This window comes from Mesoplodon densirostris, chromosome 3 (assembly GCF_025265405.1).
Source record: "Mesoplodon densirostris isolate mMesDen1 chromosome 3, mMesDen1 primary haplotype, whole genome shotgun sequence".
Lineage (NCBI taxonomy): Eukaryota > Metazoa > Chordata > Mammalia > Artiodactyla > Ziphiidae > Mesoplodon > Mesoplodon densirostris.
This window is the reverse complement of record NC_082663.1, coordinates 18,679,978-18,704,266: the sequence shown is the minus strand read 5'-3', so window position 1 is coordinate 18,704,266 and position 24,289 is coordinate 18,679,978. Positions and strand designations below refer to the sequence as shown.

The 24,289-nt window shown below is 35.9% G+C and overlaps 1 protein-coding gene across 2 annotated transcripts in view; it reads left to right on the top strand.

The window, feature by feature from the left end:
- The window catches only part of CDH12 (cadherin 12), a 295,800-nt gene that overhangs the window by 78,755 nt on the left and 192,756 nt on the right, over positions 1–24,289 (top strand). For both annotated transcript variants that reach the window (XM_060091603.1, XM_060091602.1), the window contains exon 2: positions 18,363–18,657. In XM_060091603.1, coding sequence (XP_059947586.1) covers positions 18,363–18,657 — 295 coding nt within the window. The remainder of the gene's footprint in view (positions 1–18,362; positions 18,658–24,289) is intronic.

Sequence of the window (24,289 nt, the reverse complement as noted above, 5' to 3'; positions counted from 1 at the left end):
TGAGCTTAAAGATATGAGAAAAGCAAATAATACAAACAAAAAGATATCTCAAAAAACTCCATATGCAAAATGAAAATATTGTAATCATATAGGCACTGTATGTTATTTTCTATGGAATAAATATATGTACATTATTATAATTATCAAAAGGGTGTTAGTGTTTTCTTTAGTTTTATTTTATGTTTCAGCAGCAACTGATGGAGGGCTTTGAAGGCTTATGTATTAATCGGGGTTCCCCAGAGAAATAGTCAATAGGATATATATTTATTTATTATCAAGATTGGCTTGTACAATTATGGAGGCAGACAAGTCCCAGGATTTGCAGTCAGCAAGTTGAAAATCCAGGAGAACACCTGGTATATTTCTATTGCAAAGACCAACAGGCTCGACACAGAAGAACTGATGTTTCAGTTCAAGTCTGGAAGCATAATAAAAACCAGTGTCACAGCTTGAAAGCAGTCAGGCAAGAGGAGTAACCTCTTACTCAGGGAAGGGTCAGCTTTTTGGTTCTATTCAGGTCTTCAGTTGATTGGATGAGTCACACCCGCAAAAGGGACCAGAGTCTGCTTTACTTTGTCTATTTTTTTTCCATCATTATAGTATTTTATTTATTTATGTATTTATTTATTTATTTATTTATTTATATTAGTTTCTGCTTTATAACACAGTGAATCAGTCATACATATACATCTGTTCCCATACCCCTTCCATCTTGCAGCTCCCTCCCTCCCACCTTCCCTATCCCACCCCTCCAGGCAGTCACAAAGCACCGAGCTGATCTCACTGTGCTATGTGGCTGCTTCCCACTATCTATCTACCTTACGTTTGGTAGTGTATATATGTCCATGCCTCTCTCTCGCTTTGACACAACTTACCTTTCCGGCTCCCCATATCCTCAAGTCCATTCTCAAGTAGGTCTGGGTCTGTTTTACCCCTAGGTTCTTCATGACATTTTTTTTCTTAAATTCCATATATATGTGTTAGCATACGGTATTTGTCTTTCTCTTTCTGACTGACTTCACTCTGTATGACAGACTCTAGGTCTATCAACATTATTACAGATAGCTCAATCTCATTTCTTTATATGGCTGAGTAATATTCCATTGTATATATGTGCCACATCTTCTTTATCCATTCATCCAATGATGGAAACTTAGGTTGTTTCCATCTGTGGGCTATTGTGAATAGAGCTGCAATGAACATTTTGGTACATGTCTCTTTTTGAATTATGGTTTTCTCAAGGTATATGCCTAGTAGTGGGATTGCTGGGTCATATGGTAGTTCTATTGTAGTTTTTTAAGGAACCTCCATACTGTTCTCCATAGTGGCTGTACCAATTCACATTCCCACCAGCAGTGCAAGAGTGTTCCCTTTTCTCCACACCCTCTCCAGCATTTATTGTTTCTAGATTTTTTGATGATGGCCATTCTGACTGGTGTGAGATGATATCTCATTGTAGTTTTGATTTGCATTTCTCTAATGATAAATAATATTGAGCATTCGTTCATGTGTTTGTTGGCAGTCTGTATATCTTCTTTGGAGAAATGTCTATTTAAGTCTTCTGCCCATTTTTGGATTGGGTTGTTTGTTTTTTTTGCTATTGAGCTGCATGAGCTGCTTATAAATTTTGGAGATTAATCCTTTGTCAGTTGCTTCATTTGCAAATATTTTCTCCCATTCTGAGGGTTGTCTTTTGGTCTTGTTTATGGTTTGCTTTGCTGTGCAAAAGCTTTGAAGTTTCATTAGGTCCCATTTGTTTATCTTTGTTTTTATTTCCATTTATCTAGGAGGTGGGTCCAAAAGGATCTTGCTGTGCTTTATGTCATAGAGTGTTCTGCCTATGTTTACCACTAAGAGTTTGATAGTTTCTGGCCTTACATTTAGGTCTTTAATTCATTTTGAGCTTATTTTTGTGTATGGTGTTAGGGAATGATCTAACCTCATACTTTTACATGTCCCTGTCCAGTTCTCGCAGCACCACTTATTTAAGAGGATGTCCTTTCTCCACTGTACATTCCTGCCTCCTTTATCAAAGATAAGTTGACCATATGTGTGTGGGTTTATCTCTGGGCTTTCTATCCTGTTCCATTGATATATATTTCTGTTTTTGTGCCAGTACCACACTGTCTTGATTACTGTAGCTTTGTAGTATAGTCTGAAGTCAGGGAGCCTGATTCCTCCAGCTCCGTTTTTCATTCTCAAGATTGCTTTGCCTATTCGAGGTCTTTTGTGTTTCCAAACAAAATTAGAATTTTTTTTGTTCTAGTTCTGTGAAAATTGCCAGTGGTTGATTGATAAGGATTGCATTGAGTCTGTAGATTGCTTTGGGTAGTAGAGTCATTTTCACAATATTGATTCTTCCAGTCCAGAAACATGGTATATCTCTCCATCTATTTGTATTATTTTAAATTTCTTTCATTAGTGTCTTACAATCTTCTGCATACAAGTCTTTTGTCTCCTTAGGTAGATTTATTCCTAGATATTTTATTCTTTTTGTTGCAATGGTAAATGGGAGGGTTTTCTTGATTTCAACTTCAGATTTTTCATCATTAGTGTATAGGATTGCCAGAGGTTACTGTGCATTAATTTTGTATCCTGCTACTTACCAAATTCATTGATTAGATCTAGTAGTTTTCTGGTAGCATCTTTAGGATTCTCTATGAATAGTATCATGTCATCTGCAAATAGTGACAGTTTTACTTCTTCTTTTTCAATTTGGATTCCTTTTATTTCCTTTTCTTCTCTGATTGCTTTGGCTAAAACTTCCAAAGCTATGTTGAATAAGAATGGTGAGCGTGGGCAGCCTTGTCTTGTTCCTGATCTTAGTGGAAATGGTTTCATTTTTTCACCATTGAGGACAATGTTGGCTGTGGGTTTGTCATATATGGCCTTTATAATGTTGAGGAAAGTTCCCTCTATGTCTACTTTCTGCAGGGTTTCTATCATAAATGTGTGTTGAATTTTGTTGAAAGCTTTCTCTACATCTATTGAGATTATCATACGGTTTTTCTCCTTCAATTTGTTAATATGGTGTATCACATTGATTTATTTGTGTATATTGAAGGATCCTTGCATTCCTGGAATAAACCCCTCTTGATCATAGTGTATGATCCTTTTAATGTGCTGTTGGATTCTGTTTGCTAGTATTTTGTTGAGGATTTTTGCATCTATGTTCATCAGTGATATTGGCCTGTAGTTTTCTTTCTTTGTGACATCCTTGCCTGGTTTTAGTATCAAGGTGATGGTGGCCTCATAGAATGAGTTTGGGAGTGTTCCTTCCTCTGAAATTGTTTGGAAGAGTTTGAGAAGGATGGGTGTTAGCTCTTCTCTAAATGTTTGATAGAATTCGCCTGTGAAGCCATCTGGTCCTGGGCTTTTGTTTGTTGGAAGATTTTTAACCACAGTTTCAATTTCAGTGCTTGTGATTGGTCTATTCATATTTTCTATTTCTTCCTGATTCAGTCTTGGCAGGTTGCGCATTTCTAAGACTTTGTCCATTGCTTCCAGGTTGTCCATTTTATTGGCATAGAGTTGCTTGTAGTAATCTCTCATGATCTTTTGTATTTCTGAAGTGTCAGTTGTTACTTCTCATTTTTCCTTTCTAATTCTATTGATTTCAGTCTTCTCCCTTATTTTCTTGATGAGTCTGGCTAATGGTTTATCAATTTTGTTTATCTTCTCAAAGAACCAGCCTTTAGTTTTATTGATCTGTGTTATAGATTCCATCATTTCTTTTTCATATATTTCTGATCTGATCTTTATGAATTTTTTTCCTTCTGCTAACTTTGGGGGATTTCTTTGCTTCTTTCTCTAATTGCTTTACATGCAGCGTGAGGTTGTTTACTTGAGATGTTTCCTGTTTCTTAAGTTGAGATTGTATTGCTATAAACTTACCCCTTAGAACTGTTTTTGCTGTGTCCCATAGGTTTTGGGTCATCGTGTCTCCACTGTCATTTGTTTCTAGGTATTTTTTTATTTCCTCTATGATTTCTTCACTGATCACTTCGTTATTAAGTAGTGTATTGTTTAGCATCCATGTGTCTGTATTTTTTGCAGGTTTTTTCCTGTAATTGATGTCTAGTCTCATAGCATTGTGGTCGGAAAAGATATTTGATACAATTTCAATATTCTTAAATTTACCAAGGCTTGATTTGTGACCCAAGATATGATCTATCCTGGAGAATGTTCCATGAGCACTTTAGAAAAATGTGTATTCTGTTGTTCTTGTATGGAATGCGCTATAAATATCAATTAAGTCCATCTTGTTTAATGTATCATTTAAAGCTTGTGTTTCTTATTTATTTACATTTTGGATGATCTGTCCATTGGTGAAAGTGGGGTGTTAAAGTCCCCTACTATGAGTGTGTTACTGTCGATTTCCCCTTTTATGGCTGTTAGTATTTGCCTTATGTATTGAGGTGCTTCTATTTTGGGTGCATAAATATTTACAATTGTCATATCTTCTTGGATTGACCCCTTGATCATTATCTAGTGTCCTTCTTTGTCTGTTCTAATAGTCTTTATTTTAAAGTCAATTTTGTCTGATATAAGAATTGCTACTCCAGCTTTCTTTAGATTTCCATTTGCATGGAATATATTTTTCCATCCCCTTACTTTCAATCTGTATGTGTCTCTAGGTCTGAAGTGGGTCTCTTGTAGACAGCATTTATATGGGTCTTGTTTTTGTATCCATTCAGCCAATCTGTGTCTTTTGGTGGGAGCATTTAGTCCATTTACATTTAAGGTAATTATTGATATGTATGTCCCTATTCCCATTTCCTTAATTATTTAGTTTCATTATTGTAGGTATTTTTCTTCTGTTGTGTTTCTTGCCTAGAGAAGTTCCCTTAGCATTTGTTGTAAAGCTGGTTTGGTGGTGCCGAACTCTCTCAGCTTTTGCTTATCTGTAAAAGTTTTAATTTCTCCATCAAATCTGAATGAGATCCTTGCTGGGTAGAGTAATCTTGGTTGCAGGTTTTTCTCCTTCATCACTTTAAATATGTCCTACCTCTCCCTTCTGGCTTGTAGAGTTTCTGCTGAGAGATCAGCTGTTAACCTGATGGGGATTCCCTTGTGTGTTATTTGTTGTTTTTCCTTGCTGCTTTTAATATGTTTTCTTTGTGTTTAATTTTTGACAGTTTGATTAATATGTGTCTTGGCATATTTCTCCTTGGATTTATTCTGTATGGGACTCTCTGTCCCTCTTGGACTTGATTAACTATTTCCTTTCCCTTATTAAGGAAGTTTTCAACTATAATCTCTTCAAATATTTTCTCAGTCACTTTCTTTTTCTCTTCTTCTTCTGGAAACCCTATAAATCGAATGTTGGTGCATTTAGTGTTTTCCCAGAGGTCTCTGAGACTGTCCTCAGTTCTTTTCATTTTTTTCTTTATTCTGCTCTGCAGCCGTTATTTCTACTATTTTGTCTTCCACGTCACTTATCCGTTCTTCTGCCTCAGTTATTCTGCTATTGATACCATCTAGAGTATTTTTCATTTCATTTATTGTGTTTTAATCAATAATTGATTCATCTTTAGTTCTTCTAGGTCCTTGTTAACTGTTTCTTGCATTTTGTCTATTCTAGTTCCAAGATTTTGGATCATCTTTACTATCACTATTCTGAATTATTTTTCAGGTAGTCTGTCTATTTCCTCTTCATTTCTTAGGTCTGGTGGGTTTTTATCTTGTTCCTTCACCTGCTGTGTGATTTTCTGTCTTCTCATTTTGCTTATCATACTGTGTTGTGGTCTCCTTTTTGCAGGCTGCAGGTTCGTAGTTCCCGTTGTTTTTGGTGTCCCCAGTGGCTAAGGTTGTTTCAGTGGGTTGTGTAGGCTTCCTGGTGGAGGGGACTAGTGCCTGTGTTCTGGTGGATGATGTTCGATCTTTTCTTTCTGGTGGACAGGTCCACGTCTTGTGATGTGTTTTGGGGTGTCTGTGGCCTTATTATATTTTTAGGCAGCCTGTCTGCTAATGGGTGGTGTTGTGTTCCTGTCTTGCTAGTTGCTCTGCATAGGGTGACCAGCACTGTAGCTTGTTTGTCGTTGACTGAAGCTGGGTGCTGGTGTTGAGATGGAGATCTCTGGGAGATTTTCACCGTTTGATATTATGTGGAGCTGGGAGGTCCCTTGTGGACAAGTGTCCTGAAGTTGGCTCTCCCACTTTAGAGGCACAGCACTGACTACTGGCTGCAGCACCAAGAGCCTTTCATCCACCCAGCTCAGAATAAAAGGGAGAAAAAGTAGAAAGAAAGCATTAGTAGAAGAAAGAAAGAGAGAAAGAAAGAAAGAAAGAAAGAAGTGAGGGAGGGAGGGAGGGAGGGAGGAGGGAAGATAGGAAAAAGAGAAAGAGAGAAGATAATGTAAAATAGAATACAGTATGATAAAATATAATAGCGTTATTAAAATAAAAAAGTAATTATTAAAAATAAAAATAAAAACGGACATATAAAACCCTTGGACAAATGGTGGAAGCAAAGCTATACAGAGAAAATCTCACACGGAAGCATACACATACACATTCACAAAAAGGGAACAAGGGGGAAAAAATCGTAAATCTTGCTCTCAATTCCACCTCCTCAATTTGGGATAATTCATTGTAAAAAGAGGAAAAGGGGAAAAAATCTTAAATCTTGTTCTCAAAGTCCACCTCCTCAATTTGGGTTGATTTGTTTTCTATTCATGTATTCCACAGATGCAGGGTACATCAAGTTGATTGTGGAGCTTTAATCCACTGCTCCTGAGGCTGCTGGGAGAGATTTCCCTTTCACTTCTTTGTTTGCACAGCTCCTGGGTCTCAGCTTTGGATTTGGCCCTGCCTCTGTGTGTAGGTCGATGGAGGGCGTCTGTTCTTCACTTAGAAAGGATGGGGTTAAAGGAGTAGCTGCTTCGGGGGCTCTGGCTCACTCAGGACGGGGGGAGGTAGGGGTACGGAGGAGTGCCGAGCCTGTGCCGGCAGAGGCCGGCCTGACATTACACTAGCCCGAGGCGTGCTGTGCACTTTCCAGGGGAAGCCGTCCCTGGATCCTGGGACCCCAGCAGTGGCAGGCTGCTCAGGTTCCCCGGAAAGGGGGCATGGACAGTGACCTGCGCTCACACACAGGCCTCTTGGTGGTGGCAGCAGCAACCCAGCGTCCCACGCCCGTTTCTGGGGTCAGCGCTTTTAGCCGCGGCTCACGCCCGTCTCTGGAGCTCCTTTAAGCAGCTCTCTTAATGCCCTCTCCTCACGCACCAGTAAACAAGGAGGGAAGAAAAAGTCTCTTGCCTGTTCGGCAGCTCCAGACTTTTTCCCGGACTCCCTCTGGGCTAGCCGTGGTGCACTAACCCCTTCAGGCTCTCTTCCTGCCGCCAGCCCCAGTCCTCTCCCTGCGCTCCGACTGAAACCTGAAACCCGAGCCTCAGCTCCCAGCCCCGCCCGCCCCGGCCGAGCAGACAAGCCTCTCGGGCTGGTGAGTGCTGGTCCGCACCGATCCTCTGTGCGGGAAACTCTCCGCTTTGCCCTCCACACCCCTGTTGCTGTGCTCTCCTCTGCTACTCCAAAGCTTTCCCCCTCTGCCACCCGCAGTCTCTGCCCACGAAGGGGCATCTAGTGTGTGGAAACCTTTCCTCCTTCACGGCTCCCTCCCACTGGTGCAGGTCCCGTCCCTATCCTTTCATCTCTGTTTATTCTTTTTTCTTTTGCCCTACCCCAGTACTTGGGGAGTTTCTTGCCTTTTGGGGGGTCTGAGGTCTTCTGTCAGCGTTCAGTGGGTGTTCTGTAGGAGTTGTTCCACGTGTAGATGAATTTCTGATGTATCTGTGGGGAGAAAGGTGATCTCTGCGTCTTACTCTTCTGTCATCTTCCTTGAATCCTCTTTACTTTGTCTATTGATTCAGATGTTATTCTAATCCAGGAGTATCTTCACTGATATACCAAGAATAGTCTTTGACCAAATGTCTGGGCATCCTGTAGCCCAGTCAAACTAATACATAAAATTAACCATTAGAGTTTACTTTTAAAAAAGAGACCAATAAATAAATAAATAGACCAAATTGACAAAACTTTACACTTAATTCTGTATAATACAGGCAATGAAATTCAGGGATGAGAAAAGGAAGGAGTTTAAGGGGACTGTAAAGGTGTTAATGTTATAACAGTAGAAAATAGAGAACCACAGTTACATTGTATGATTGAACTGAATTTAGACCCAAAGTACACATATACTATTCAGACCAGTGTTTCATTGATAACAAGTAAAATAAGTGATACTACAACTCTATTGGAAAAAAAAGAGGTGGGCTGGAGTTTGCAAGTCAATAAGTATTATTCAAATTGATAAAAGAAATACTATTATAACATTTTTTATTTAACAAATATCCACATTTTTTAAAATAAGAATTCAACAGAAACAGTTAAAACATGATTTCCCTGGTGAATGAGACTGAGAAAAGGAAGGTAAAATTGTACATTACAAGCTCATCTATACTCTGATTTTAGCCATTTCAATGTAGTACTTTGATTAAAATACCTGTGATTAACTTAAATAGATGAAATAAATTCATACTTATAAAAAAGTAATTTGAAGGTATATACATCAAATGAAATAACCTGTTAACACAGTTTTTGATTTTCTAGCAAAAACTTTTCAGAATCATCCATTTCTCCTCCCAACATCCTCCATACCTTCCGCATGCCTGTAAGCACCCTTAACCAGGCAAATAGCAAATGGAAATAAAATAATTGCTGGGTATAGTGATATGAAAAGTATTTCCCATTTTATGTGCACTTTTCAACACAGAGAAAATAAGAATACATTTCTTTTTTTCTGCAGCAGTTTCTAAAATATAATCTGAGAGATGTTAGTAAACACTTAACTTTAGATTAGCTTTCTCAAAACTTTTAGACGCTGGAGTTCAGGTTTGCTTACACGCCGAAGCTAGTCCTCGGTATCTTTTTTAAGCCTCTCTTGGCATCTCATTTTCACGCTCCATCTGAGATGACTTGGAAAACATCAGAAAATAACAACACCACTTCCAGAAAACAACTGCCTGGACAGTGCATATTTCTATAGCTATCATTTATGGAACTCTCTGGGAGAAATTTTATTTTAAGTGTCAATACTAAAAGATGGTATTATTGGATTTAGCTGCTTCAGTCAGTAAATATAGTCAGTACCTACTCAGAAACAGTTTTTTTTTTAAATAATCAGAATAAGAAATATTTCTTGCATTATTTTTAAATCACTATAAAGGAAAATAATTTTATCCTTGTGGATTGTTATCTTACATGGAGATTAAAGCCACCATGTAAAATGGCATCCTGTGATTGTTCATAGTTAACACAACCCAAAGATTCAGCAAGTGAATCCTTCTGTAACCCTCCCACCTGCTAAATGCAAATAAAACTGAGAAGTAGCTTCATAATGTAAGCTAAGCCTGAGTTGCATTGCTAAAAATTTAAGAAACCAATTTCATCTGTAGACATCAAGTTCTGGAATCATTCAAGATTCACAATTTTTTGATTCATAAAAGTTACATTTTTGGTCTTTATAATTACCCTTCTATTTATATTTACCTGTTTATTTAAGGAATTAAGACAACACACACATATTCATCACTTTGTTTATAAAAGGATAAGCAAAACCCATTGAATCATTCAATTTCCTTTGAACAAATGCAATACAGATATTAAAAAATAATTCTGAAAAATTTCAAATTATATTGAAAATGATTATGGTATATTTTTATTGAAAATGTTGACTCGTTTCTCATTTTTATATCATGTATATATGTATTTATAATCAGATAATATTATATATACATATAAAACATATACAAACATATTTCTATATGTATACCCTTTCATTTATATATGAATATATGTGTATATATAATGGAAAGTGTGTAAAATGATAAAAGAAGTTATCTCTAAGTAAGGGGGTGATAGGGATTTTTATGTTAGTTTACAACATAAACTATTATGTTATATATGTTCTCTATTCAAATTATTTTATATGTGATACAAAGCAAATTCTACATTACCCAACATCAGGCCAACATCATTTATTTAACATTAGAATTGACGTTGCATAAATACCAATACTTTTAGCTAGTCACCCATGTACTGGACTCAATCAATACTGAATAACTAATTTTATTTTATTTATTTATTTAAAAAATACCTTTATTGGAGTATAATTGCTTTACAATGTTGTGTTAGTTTCTGTTGTACAACAGAGTGAATCAGCTATATGAATCCATATATCCCCATATCCTGTCCCTCTTGAGCCTCCCTTACACCTTCCCTATCCCACCCCTGTAGGTGGTCCAAAAGCATCAAGCTGATCTCCCTGTGCTATTCAGCAGCTTCCCACTAGCCATTCATTTTACATTTGGTACTGAATAACTAATTTTTAACATTGCCTGTCAATGCTGGGTACTGCAGGTGATCTTCTTTAAGGTATTAACCTGCAATGAACTGTTGTAACCATTCTAATCCTCTCAAGAATTTTACATTCATCAAGCTCATTTTCAGTTCAAATTTAACATATTTTCACATATTTCTTCTGAAAATTTAATCTCTGAAAAACCAAAATTTAAATTAGAAGGAAAAGGTAAAAGTGTAAAAAGTAGCAGCAACTGAATTTAATTTGGATCTTGAATAGAGCTGAAAAGACATTTGCTTTTTTATTCTTATGTCAGTTTGAAAAGAAAACAGTTCTGATTTTGGCTAAATGAAAAATTTTTTTGATGACTCTACTTGGATTACATTGTAAAAACCTACTTAGAATTTTCACTTGTTTCCACAATATTACCACATATTCTTTGGAGCCATTGGCAAAATGGATCCAGTTTATAAAGACATTGCTTTTGCATTGGGCTTTTGCTTGTCTCATATCTTTAGATACATTTGAAAGTAAAAGCAAATGTTCATGTGTTGAATATCTTTAATAGTATGGATGAAAATTGTAATTTGAAATTCCTAAGTTCAAAGAACATTTCTCTACAGATTGATTTTATGCTTGAAACTTCCTATGCTTCACAGCAGTTCATAAAATATTGGGAGGAAAAAACTTCTTCCTGTCATTCTTTGCATTTTTCCTTACACTTCAGTAAAATATGCAGAAACTTTAAAGAAAAATCAAAACCTTGTACCCCCTTATAGTTTTCTTATTGTATAAATTATATCATTTACCCAATACAAATCCTTTGCTTATGCTCTTTATTATTTTTTTTTTATTATTCTGTATTTTTTTAGCCACAACATCTTTTTTTTCTTTTTATTAGTTTCTGCTTTATAACAAAGTGAATCAGTCATACATATACATCTGTTCCCACATCCCTTCCCTCTTGCGTCTCCCTCCCTCCCACCCTCCCTATCCCACCCCTCCAGGCGGTCACAAAGCACTGAGCTGATCTCCCTGTGCTATGCGGCTGCTTCCCACTATCTATCTACCTTACGTTTGGTAGTGTATATATGTCCATGCCTCTCTTTCGCTTTGTCACAGCTTACCCTTCCCCCTCCCCATATCCTCAAGTCCATTCTCAAGTAGGTCTGTGTCTTTCTTTCTGTTTTACCCCTAGGTTCTTCATGACTTCTTTTTTCTTAAATTCCATATATATGTGTTAGCATACGGTATTTGTCTTTCTCTTTCTGACTTACTTCACTCTGTATGACAGACTCTAGGTCTATACACCTTATTACAAATAGCTCAGTTTCATTTCTTTTTATGGCTGAGTAATATTCCATTGTATATATGTGCCACATCTTCTTTACCCATTCATCCAATGATGGAAACTTAGGTTGTTTCCATCTGCGGGCTATTGTGAATAGAGCTGCAATGAACATTTTGGTACATGTCTCTTTTTGAATTATGGTTTTCTCAGGGTATATGCCTAGTAGTGGGATTGCTGGGTCATATGGTAGTTCTATTTTTAGTTTTTTAGGGAACCTCCATACTGTTCTCCATAGTGGCTGTACCAATTCACATTCCCACCAGCAGTGCAAGAGTGTTCCCTTTTCTCCACACCCTCTCCAGCATTTATTGTTTCTAGATTTTTTGATGATGGCCATTCTGACTGGTGTGAGATGATATCTCATTGTAGTTTTGATTTGCATTTCTCTAATGATAAATGATATTGAGCATTCGTTCATGTGTTTGTTGGCAGTCTGTATATCTTCTTTGGAGAAATGTCTATTTAAGTCTTCGGCCCATTTTTGGATTGGGTTGTTTGTTTTTTTGCTATTGAGCTGCATGAGCTGTTTATAAATTTTGGAGATTAATCCTTTGTCAGTTGCTTCATTTGCAAATATTTTCTCCCATTCTGAGGGTTGTCTTTTGGTCTTGTTTATGGTTTCCTTTGCTGTGCAAAAGCTTTGAAGTTTCATTAGGTCCCATTTGTTTATCTTTGTTTTTATTTCCATTTATCTAGGAGGTGGGTCCAAAAGGATCTTGCTGTGCTTTATGTCATAGAGTTTTCTGCCTATGTTTTCCACTAAGAGTTTGACACTTTCTGGCCTTACATTTAGGTCTTTAGTCCATTTTGAGCTTATTTTTGTGTATGGTGTTAGGGAATGATCTAATCTCATACTTTTACATGTCCCTGTCCAGTTTTCCCAGCACCACTTATTGAAGAGGCTGTCCTTTCTCCACTGTACATTCCTGCCTCCTTTATCAAAGATAAGGTGACCATATGTGTGTGGGTTTATCTCTGGGCTTTCTACCCTGTTCCATTGATATATATTTCTGTTTTTGTCCCAGTACCACACTGTCTTGATTACTGTAGCTTTGTAGTATAGTCTGAAGTCAGGGAGCCTGATTCCTCCAGCTCCGTTTTTCGTTCTCAAGATTGCTTTGGCTATTCTGGGTCTTTTGTTTTCCCAAAGAAATTTTGAAATTTTTTGTTCTAGTTCTGTGAAAAATGCCAATGGTAGTTTGATAGGGATTGCATTGAATCTGTAGATTGCTTTGGGTAGTAGAGTCATTTTCACAGTATTGATTCTTCCAATCCAGGAACATGATATACCTCTCCATCTATTTGTATCATCTTTTATTTCTTTCATCACTGTCTTATAATTTTCTGCATACAGGTATTTTGTCTCCTTAGTTAGGTTTATCCCTCGATATTTTATTCTTTTTGTTGCAATGGTAAATGGGAGTGATTTCTTGATTTCACTTTCAGATTTTTCATTATTAGTATATAGGAATGCCAGAGATTTCTATGCATTAATTTTTTAACCTGTTACATTACCAAATTCATTGATTAGCTCTAGTAGTTTTCTGGTAGCATCTTTAGGATTCTTTATGTATAGTATCATGTCATCTGCAAATAGTGACAGCTTTACTTCTTCTTTTCCAATTTGGATTCCTTGTATTTCCCTTTCTTCTCTGATTGCTGTGGCCAAAACTTCCAAAACTAGGTTGAATAAGAATGGTGAGAGTGGGCAGCCTTTTCTTGTTCCTGATCTTTGTGGAAATTGTTGCAGTTTTTCACCATTGATGACAATGTTGGCTGTGGGTTTGACATATATGGCTTTTATTATGTTGAGGAAAGTTCCATCTATGCCTACTTCCTGCAGGGTTTTTGTCATAAATGTGTGTTGAATTTTGTCGAAAGATTTCTCTGCATCTATTGAGATGATCATATGGTTTTTCTCCTTCAATTGGTTAATATGGTGTATCACATCGACTGATTTGCATATATTGAAGAATCCTTGCATTCCTGGAATAAACCCCCCTTGATCATGGTGTATGATCCTTTTAATGTGCTGTTGCATTCTGTTGGCTAGAATTTTGTTGAGGATTTTTGCATCTATGTTCATCAGTGATATTGGCCTGTAGTTTTCTTTCTTTGTGACATCCTTGCCTGGTTTTGGTATCAATGTGATGGTGGCCTCATAGAATGAGTTTGGGAGTACTCCTCCCTCTGCTATATTTTGGAAGAGTTTGAGAAGGATAGGTGTTAGCTCTTCTCTAAATGTTTGATAGAATTCGCCTGTGAAGCCATCTGGTCCTGGGCTTTTGTTTGTTGGAAGATTTTTAATCACAGTTTCAATTTCAGTGCTTGTGTTTGGTCTATTCATATTTTCTATTTCTTCCTGAGTCAGTCTTGGCAGGTTGTGCTTTTCTAAGAATTTGTCCATTGCTTCCAGGTTGTCCATTTTATTGGCATAGAGTTTCCTGTAGTAATCTCTCATGATCTTTTGTATTTCTGCAGTGTCAGTTGTTACTTCTCCTTTTTCATTTCTAATTCTATTGATTTGAGTCTTCTCCCTTTTTTTCTTGATGAGTCTGGCTAATGGTTTATCAATTTTGTTTATCTTCTCAAAGAACCAGCTTTTAGTTTTATTGTTCTTTGCTATCATTTCCTTCATTTCTTTTTCATTTATTTCTGATCTGATCTTTATGATTTATTTCCTTCTGCTAACTTTTGGGTTTTTTTGTTCTTCTTTCTCTAATTGCTCTAGGTGCAGGGTTATGTTGTTTACTCAAGTTGTTTCCTGTTTCTTAAGGTGGGATTGTATTGTTATAAACTTACCCCTTAGGACTGCTTTTGCTGCATCCCATAGGTTTTGGATCATCGTGTCTCCATTGTCATTTGTTTCTAAGTATTTTTTTATTCCACCCTTTGATTTCTTCAGTGATCATTTCGTTATTAAGTAGTGTATTGTTTAGCCTCCATGTGTTTATATTTTTTACAGATCTTTTCCTGTAATTTGTGTCTAGTCTCATATCACTGTGGTTGGAAAAGATACTTGATACAATTTCAATTTTCTTAAATTTACCAAGGCTTGATTTGTGACCCAAGATATGATCTATCCTGGATAATGTTCCATGAGCACTTGACAGAAATGTGTATTCTGTTGTTTTTGGATGGAATGTCCTATAAATATCAATTAAGTCCATCTTGTTTAATGTATCATTTAAAGCTTGTGTTTCTTATTTATTTACATTTTGGATGATCTGTCCATTAGTGAAAGTGGGGTGTTAAAGTCCCCTACTATGAGTGTGTTACTGTCGATTTCCCCTTTTATGGCTGTTAGTATTTGCCTTATGTATTGAGGTGCTTCTATTTTGGGTGCATAAATATTTACAATTGTTATATCTTCTTGGATTGACCCCTTGATCATTATCTAGTGTCCTTCTTTGTCTGTTCTAATAGTCTTTATTTTAAAGTCAATTTTGTCTGATATAAGAATTGCTACTCCAGCTTTCTTTAGATTTCCATTTGCATGGAATATATTTTTCCATCCCCTTACTTTCAATCTGTATGTGTCTCTAGGTCTGAAGTGGGTCTCTTGTAGACAGCATTTATATGGGTCTTGTTTTTGTATCCATTCAGCCAATCTGTGTCTTTTGGTGGGAGCATTTAGTCCATTTACATTTAAGGTAATTATTGATATGTATGTCCCTATTCCCATTTCCTTAATTATTTAGTTTCATTATTGTAGGTATTTTTCTTCTGTTGTGTTTCTTGCCTAGAGAAGTTCCTTTAGCATTTGTTGTAAACCTGGTTTGGTGGTGCTGAACTCTCTCAGCTTTTGCTTGTCTGTAAAGGTTTTAATTTCTCCATCAAATCTGAATGAGATCCTTGCTGGGTAGAGTAATCTTGGTTGCAGGTTTTTCTCCTTCATCACTTTAAATATGTCCTGCCACTCCCCCTGGCTTGTAGAGTTTCTGCTGAGAGATCAGCTGTTAACCTGATGCAGATTCCCTTGTGTGCTATTTGTTGTTTTTCTCTTGCTGCTTTTAATATGATTTCTTTGTGTTTAATTTTTGACAGTTTGATTAATATGTGTCTTGGCGTATTTCTCCTTGGATTTATTCTGTATGGGACTCTGTGCCTCCTGGACTTGATTAACTATTTTCTTTCCCATATTAGGGAAGTTTTCAACTATAATCTCTTCAAATATTTACTCTGTCCCTTTCTTTTTGTTTTCTTCTTCTGGAATCCCTGTAATTCGAATGTTGGTGCATTTAATGTTTTCCCAGAGATCTCTGTGACTGTCCTTTGTTCTTTTCATTCTTTTTTCTTTATTCTGCTCTGCAGCCGTTATTTCCACTATTTTATCTTCCACGTCACTTATCCATTCTTCTGCCTCAGTTATTCTGCTATTGATCCCATCTAGAGTATTTTTCATTTCTTTTATTGTGTTTTTAATCGATGCTTGATTCATCTTTAGTTCTTCTAGGTCCTTGTTAACTGTTTCTTGCATTTTGTCTCTTCTATTTCCAAGATTTTGGATCATCTTTACTATCATTATTCTGAATTCTTTTTCAGGTAGACTGCCTTTTACCACTTCATTTGTTAGGTCTGCTGTGTTTTTATCTTACTCCTTCACCTGCTGTGTGTTTTTCTGTCTTCTCATTTTGCTTATCTTACTGTGTTTGCGGTCTGCTTTTTGCAGGCTGCAGATTTATTGTTCCCGTTGTTTTTGTTGTCTGTCCCCAGTGGCTAAATTTTTTTCAGTATGTTGTGTAGTCTTCCTCGTTGGGAGGGACTAGTGCCTGTGTTCTGGTGGTTGAGTCTCTATCTTGTCTTTCTGGTGGACAGGTCCACGTCTGGTGTTGTGTTTTGGGGTGCCTGTGGCCTTATTATATTTTTAGACAGCCTCTCTGCTAATGGGTGGTGTTGTGTTCCTGTCTTGCTAATTGCTTGGCATAGGGTGACCAGCACTATAGCTTACTCATTGTTGACTGAAGCTGGGTGCTGGTGTTGAGATGGAGATGTCTGGGAGATTTTCACCACTTGATATTATGTGGAGTTGGGAGGTCTCTTATGGAAGCTAAAGCATAATGTTGAGTTTAAGAGAAAAGATGTAGCCAAGTTGAGTTTTTTTGTTTTGGTATTACTAATATGAATACACAGAACGCCTATTTGCAAAGGATAAGTATATAATTTAAAATATTTTCAAAGCTTTTATGTTGTGTTGAAGCATTAAGAAAAACAACTCATTTTACCCCAAATTTTGCAAAACACCTATACTTGTGTGAAAATTTTAAGTCACAGCCCAAATGGTATGGTCACATTAAAAGTTTAAAAAATTTTCTTTGACTGATCCATTGACTGGAATGAGCTTTTAAAAATAAAAATTTGAACATTGAAATCAGATGGCTGTACCTAAATGATTGAGAATAATTTGAAATATTTTAGATCAGCATTTGGATAAACATAATATTATTTATAAGAATATGTATCCTTTTTAATTTAAATAGAATGTAAATTTATATTATTTATGAAATTATGAGTACACATATTCTTAGAGAATTATATATAATGAAATATCATATTATTTATCTATATAAATTTATTCTTGGATAATTTATAGATCTCCAAGGCTATGTCCATCTATCATTAATTCTTGGACTTCAGATTGAAAAACACTTATTTACAGTATCACAATAATAATTTCTCTTCTCTTTGGTCCTCTCCCCTATTATATTGATGTGTGCCTTATTCCATACTGTATTATAGTGAATTATACATGGGTTGAATTTCAAAAGAACTTAGCAGAAATTTAAAATTTTTCTATATTATAACATTTCAAATATATAGAATGGATTAGGGCTAACCATTTGCCTGTGAATCTGAAAGTATAATCAGTTATTCTACCTATTGCTTGCCTGAGTAATACTGAATAACTGGTTGAGAGTCAGTCTGTTAAAATGAGATACTCTATAGTACATATCTGAAATTGACCTGGTATGCTAAAACTCTCCTCTCCTTTGAAATGAAAAGGCTCAGTGTTTTCTGATTTTTTTTTCCTTTACCATATGTCTCACTGGATTCATGTCACTGATTTCTAGCCTCATAGTATTTGGAAGTTGTATGATTTAATATATATGAACTAATTTATTTTAATACAACAATCATTTAAAATGAAACTCTAAGTACATTTAAGAGTTGTGCATTTCATTTTATGAAAATTTTATCCCCCAAAGTATATAAAAGAAGTAAATGTTCAAAATAGTTGTATTTATGCATATTGATGGATTTGGGGCTGTACTTCTAACCTCTGTAATGCATGGAGAAATAAGAAGGATTGACAGGAGAATGGATGAAAGGATAAGGATATGATCTATTTATGTGATAAGTCAAAAACCTATATGATTAAATTGGAAGGTAAACAGTGGAATCTCTGAGATATATATATATATATATATATATGTGTGTGTGTGTGTGTGTGTCCACCATACATTTTTTTCAACTTATTTTTGTGTTAAAACTGTTTATAATCAAAAAATTGGTGGGAAAACAAGGAAAGAAAAACATAGGATTTTGGTTTAACTTTTCTGGTAAATTATACTGGAGGTATGGCTTTTTAACGTGGGGCCATCCCTTTAATGGTGTTTCTCTGTCTCTCTTTCTCTCTCTCTCTCCCTAAAGCTCCATTCTGACTTAGATAAGGGAGAGGGTACTGTTAAATACACCCTCTCAGGAGATGGCGCTGGCACCGTTTTTACCATTGATGAGACTACAGGGGACATTCATGCAATAAGGAGCCTGGATAGAGAAGAAAAACCTTTCTACACACTTCGTGCTCAGGCTGTGGATATAGAAACCAGGAAGCCCCTAGAGCCTGAATCAGAATTCATCATCAAAGTGCAGGATATTAATGATAATGAACCAAAGTTTCTGGATGGACCTTATATTGCTAGTGTCCCAGAAATGTCTCCTGTGGGTGAGTAAGCGAATCAAAATTCTGTCTGATGAGATGAGGCATTTTCAACATTTATTTTCTCCAGGTTGATGAAAATATCTTGTTTGTAACTCAGAAGATTATACCTGCACTGTAGAGGATACAATTAATTTCATTTACCTTTTTTTCTACTTAACTATTTTTTCTTCCTGCTCCATTATAAATTTATGAATAGATACATAAATATCTAGGATATATAACATTCTTCACTATTTTACAATCTTTGCATTTCCCTGAATTCATGGAATTCCTTTGTACTTTAAGTACATAACTCACTTTGTACCATAATTGATTGTCATTGCAAATTCAGACGCCTACACAGTGCTGGAGGTAACACCAAATACCAGATAGTCATTCTTCACTCAAAATAAATTATCCAAAGTATGTATTGCATCTGAGTCTCAAAGTGGTTCAGAAAGGGATGTGTTGCATTCTTTGTAGCTATCCATAGAGACTCTGAGAAAAGGAATTGTACCCTTTGTGGCTATAAGTAACCTACAGTAGTTATTCCATAAAACTAGGAAACAAATATCTTTATGAAGTTATTACTAGAATAAATTTACAGTTAAGCTATAGTATCATCATTCTTAATAATTTAAATAAAATAGAAATTCAACAACTTCAATTCTCAAAGTCCTATAATATGTGTTTTAAGGTCAATGAGTTAAGGATTCCAGCTTTACTGACAAGTTTTAATTATAAATTTTATTTTTTAGTCACCACTGCCAATCACTCAATTTATTTCATAATAACTTCTTGTTTCTAGCACATGTGTAAGATAAAGCTACTCATCACTTCTAGGTTTCAATTTGAAACTCTCATATATGATCCATTGTTACTATTTCCCATGTGTGACATTTCTCAGAGGGCTTCTGCTGTCCCCACAACCATCCCAGACATGCAAAGAAGATTGCACAGACTACCCTAAAGGCAGATGCAGGTTAGTGGCTGTAGGAGTTGTCACATGGATTTACCATAAATGCACTTGAAATTGTGTCTGTGACCTTATCAGGCATTCAAAGACCATATTCTCTCCTTCACCTAAGAAATCAGCTCAGAGGAGTTCACTTCAATTTAACATTTTTGTATGCATATTCAGGGCTGCAAATCTTTTATTCAGTTTCTGCTATTTTTTTTTGAGCTGCCTCTTTTACACGGTGTTATGATTCCTACAGATTTAGAAATACAACTTGGAAAATGTATTAGAAACTAGTCCCTGAAAATGGAGACAGCTGTTTTTAAAATCGTGTCTTGGTTTTACAGGGGCAGAAAAATGCAGAGAGTACTTTGAGGAAAAGTATGACCTTTAAGAAGACAATGCAATCCAGTACATAAATTCTTTAACCTGATGCTTATTTCATGTAAATTGGAAATATTTACACGAATTTATGGCCTTTAGTGACACTTTATTACTGAAACAGCATCCTTAAAGCAAACACACACATCCCTCTACAGTATTAGAAAGTTCTCTCTTGTTAGATAAACAATTAGGTTTTTTGTGGTGCCAATTAAGATAAAGGATAGGATCGCAGAGCTGAGCCCTTATATAAGAAGTTTGCAGGTAGTGCCTGAAGAGAGAAATAAATCTGGAAAATCAGTCAAAGTGTAGGTGAGTGAGAGAACAAAGTGAGCCCAGCTTTTGTACTGGGGTGACACAGAATTTGATGTGCTGCCACGAGTTATCAGAAAGATCTATACAAGAATAGGTTCTTTAAAATGTTTTCCCATGTACCGTAACTGAAATTTCTCATTGGTTATTCAAGAGACCTTAGTAAATACCTCAACTGATTTTCAATGCACCCTCCCTTTTAATTTTTTTTTAATAACAGAACAGTATTTCTTTTGAATGTGGAACCATAACATATGAGTTCACCCAGGTATTCTTGGACTATATTAACATGATATGCCCTTTTCAAATAAATACTAAGAAGTAGAAACACCACTTGCAAATTCAGTATTAGAAATGAAATACCTATCAGGCAGTACTTTTGCCATCCTCTGGAATCCTGCCTATACACCTGTAACCAAATACATCCGTTAGAGACCCAGTTAGATTTGCAGTATTTCTTGTTTTGGCTTTTACCTGAGCAACTTAAAGCTAGCCAGAAGCTGCTGTGCATCCAGACATAACATTTATGTCCGTAGAGCCCCTGAACTCCATTCCCAAGCACACCCTTCTTACCCTATGGAAATGGTTTAGTGCCCTAAGTCACTCTATCTAATGAGTATTCTTTTCTTTATTTTCTTTTTCCACATTCCTTCTAGGCAATTTGTGCTTCTCTATCATTTTCCTTGGAATATTAAAATAATGTTTAGTCAACACCAGATAGAACTAGCCATGGTGTATTGGGCAATATAACTATTGCAGCAAATCTCACTGTTGTCTTTGTATATCTGTGCTTGAGGTATCCTCTAGGAGGTAACTGTCCTTTCCCAATAACTGAGAATGTTCTTATTTCACTTTTAATAAAAGACTCAACCAATTTAAAAAGAATATAGTAAAATAGCTTATTGCATAATAGAAAAGGTCAAGAAATAGTCTGTTAGGCAAATGTCAGTTTATTAATAATGGATTGTACATCTGAAAATATGATGAACGATTAAACCAGGAATGAAAAAAGCTAACAGGAAAATTATAAAAAACATAACTCTACAAAAGAAGGATAGTGGTGAGCAGGGTGGGTGAAGATTTTAAAGGAAAATCAGTATTTAAGATTATAAGACTATGGAATATATTTAGTTCCCAAAAGTTGAAGGAAATTCTCATGAATCTATGAATTGTTTAAGAGAAAGGTCACTTTGTCACTTGTGCTACATCCAATATGCCATGGAAGTAATTGATATTCACATATAAAGTGCTTTTACTCTGACCTAAGGAAATTACTTAATGATCCAGATATTCCCCAACTCAGAGTTTCTCCTTGGAGACAAATTTGAACATTATGAATGTGGTCTTAACTCTGTAAGATCACTAGAGTAACAATGAATTACAGTAATGTGCCTTCTTTAATATCTGATGATTTTGCATCAGTAGAGTGTGCAGTTTAAGTTACTTTTCCGAGAGTGCTGACATGTTTAACATCTTTAAATCCATATTCATACCTGCATTGTCTTCCTCAGCCTGAGCTAAACCAGTTTTAGGCTGCTGATTTGGTTATTCGTAACCAGGTCCCTATGATACATTTTATAGATGTCAATTGTGAATCATAATTTATTAAGTTAAGACCTACCATGTCCTGAGCAATAGGTAGGGACCAGGTGACCTAATAGACATTTGAATTCCTTGTTTTATTTAACTATTACAATAACTCCGTGCAGTGTTGTTTACTATTTGATGTTTATTTTTCTATGAAAATTCCTGTGGATCAGAAAGTAGGAATTACTCCCAGGCTCTTTAGAACAAAGTTAATTGCAATCAGTTGTACCCTTTTTCTAGGGTTAGTGGTTTCTAAAATTTCTTTGGGAGCTTTAAATTCATTTTTTAATCTCAGATGAACTTGTAAAGACTTTGGAATTCATGTTATATTATTGTATTATGTTATAATTTGAGGATGGGGGTCTATGCTTAAAACAAAAAATCTGAGGAATATATCTCTTATCCACTGATTTAAAAAATATGTTTAGAAAAATTTAAATAAAACAGGATATACCTAAAGGAAATTATACTGCTGGTTTCATAGAAAAGTAAATAACATGTACCCCCTTGCTTTTTTCTATGAATTGTATTTTGATTTACATTGAGTTTGGGGATATATTCCAAGATGAAATTGTTGGTGGAGTTTTTGGTAGGTTATTAAACAGAGAATATTTTCTACATGGTCACACTTAAATAGTCCAACTCCAAGAAGGAAATAGTGAAGACTGTGACTATAGTTAATATTAATTTATTATACCTTTATTATGATTTTGAAACATATGTAAATCTCCACACTTCCTTGCTTTCATGGAAGTGTTATAGAAAAAGAAACCAAAAAATGATAGAAAACACTCTATCATACAAGCCATCCATGGCCACATAGAACAGCTCAAGTAATATAGAATGAACAGGCAAACTATCATTGGTTTCTATCTGTGCCCCATAAGCACAGGACTACCTTGTTAGGAGACTGGAGAAAGAATGTTGGCTGTTTTCTACAAATAAAGACATTCTCCTCATACAACCAAAATACATTTATTAAAATCAGGAAATTAACATTAATGCATTATTACAATCCAATCCTTAGACTCTGTTCAAGCTTCATCAATTGTCTCCACAGTGTCTTATATAATAAAATGTTCAAGGTCAAAATCACCTACTGCATTTAAATGCCAGATTTCTTTAGTTTCCTTCAGTCTGGAACAGTTCTTGACTTTTCTTGACTTCCATAAGCCTAACATGTTTTTCCTGACCAGTTATTTTTTAGAATGCCCATCATATTGGGTATGTCTGATGTTTCATCATGTGAAAATTCAGTGTATGCATCTTTGTTAGGTATATCACGGAGGAGATGCTGTATTCTTCTTGTTGCATTCTGTCAGGTAGAACATAGTTTCAATTTGTCCTATTACTAATGATGTTCATTTTTATTACTTCACAAAGGTTGCATATTACTTATCTATTGCTGCATAATACATTGACTAAAAACTTGGCAATGTAAAATAATAAGCATCTATTTTCTCCCAGGAACATGGATATCCAGGAGTGGCTTAGCTGGGTACCTTTGACTCAAGGTCTCTCAAGAAATTGCATCCAATCTGTTTCCTGGGGCTATGGTCTTAACTGGGGTGAGGTAGGAAATTGCTTCCATGTTTGTTCATGCAGTTGTTGTCATGCCTCAGTCCCTTGCATGGACCTCACCACAGAGCTACCTCGCAATATGGCATCTGCCTGGCTCCAGGATGAGCTATCTAAGAGAAAGCTAGAGAGAGAGAGAATATCTATGATCAAAGCCACAGCCTATTTATAATCTAATCTTGAAAGTGATACCTTATCATTTCTGCCATATTCTAATTGTTATAAGTAAGTCTCATCCACATTCAGAGAATGGAATTACACAAGAGCATGAATACATGGAAGCTGGAATCTCTGAGGGCCCTCTCTACCTACCACAGTCCACCACTGTCCCCAAAGTATGTCATACAACATATACTCAGCCCCTTTCTAGGACCCTAAAATCTGTTTTCCCCTTATTGTATTAGTTCATATTCCAGAAACTCATCATATAACTTAAGTCCAAGTGCAAATGAGGTTCCTCAGACTTATTTCCTCTTGATCTGTAGACCAGTGATGCTAAAGAGACCAGCTGCTTATCTCACATACACCCAACGTACAATGGTGAGATAAGCACAGGATAACTTCTGTAGACATTTCTGTTAAAAAAGGGGGAAAAGGCACAGAACAAAAAAGAGTTACTGGGCCATGACATCTCTGAAATCTAGCTGGTAAATGCTGAATGCTCTTTGATTAGGTACAAGGGCTGGGAATATTTGTCCACAGATCTCAGCTCCACTATCTGGGCTATTGATTCTCCATTCTGAGTAACCCTTTCTTTTTCATGAAATATAGCATGTACTTGAAACTAAGGAACTCTCTTTGTTGGCTTTCTGCCAATTGAATTCAAGGGGTCTAAAGACC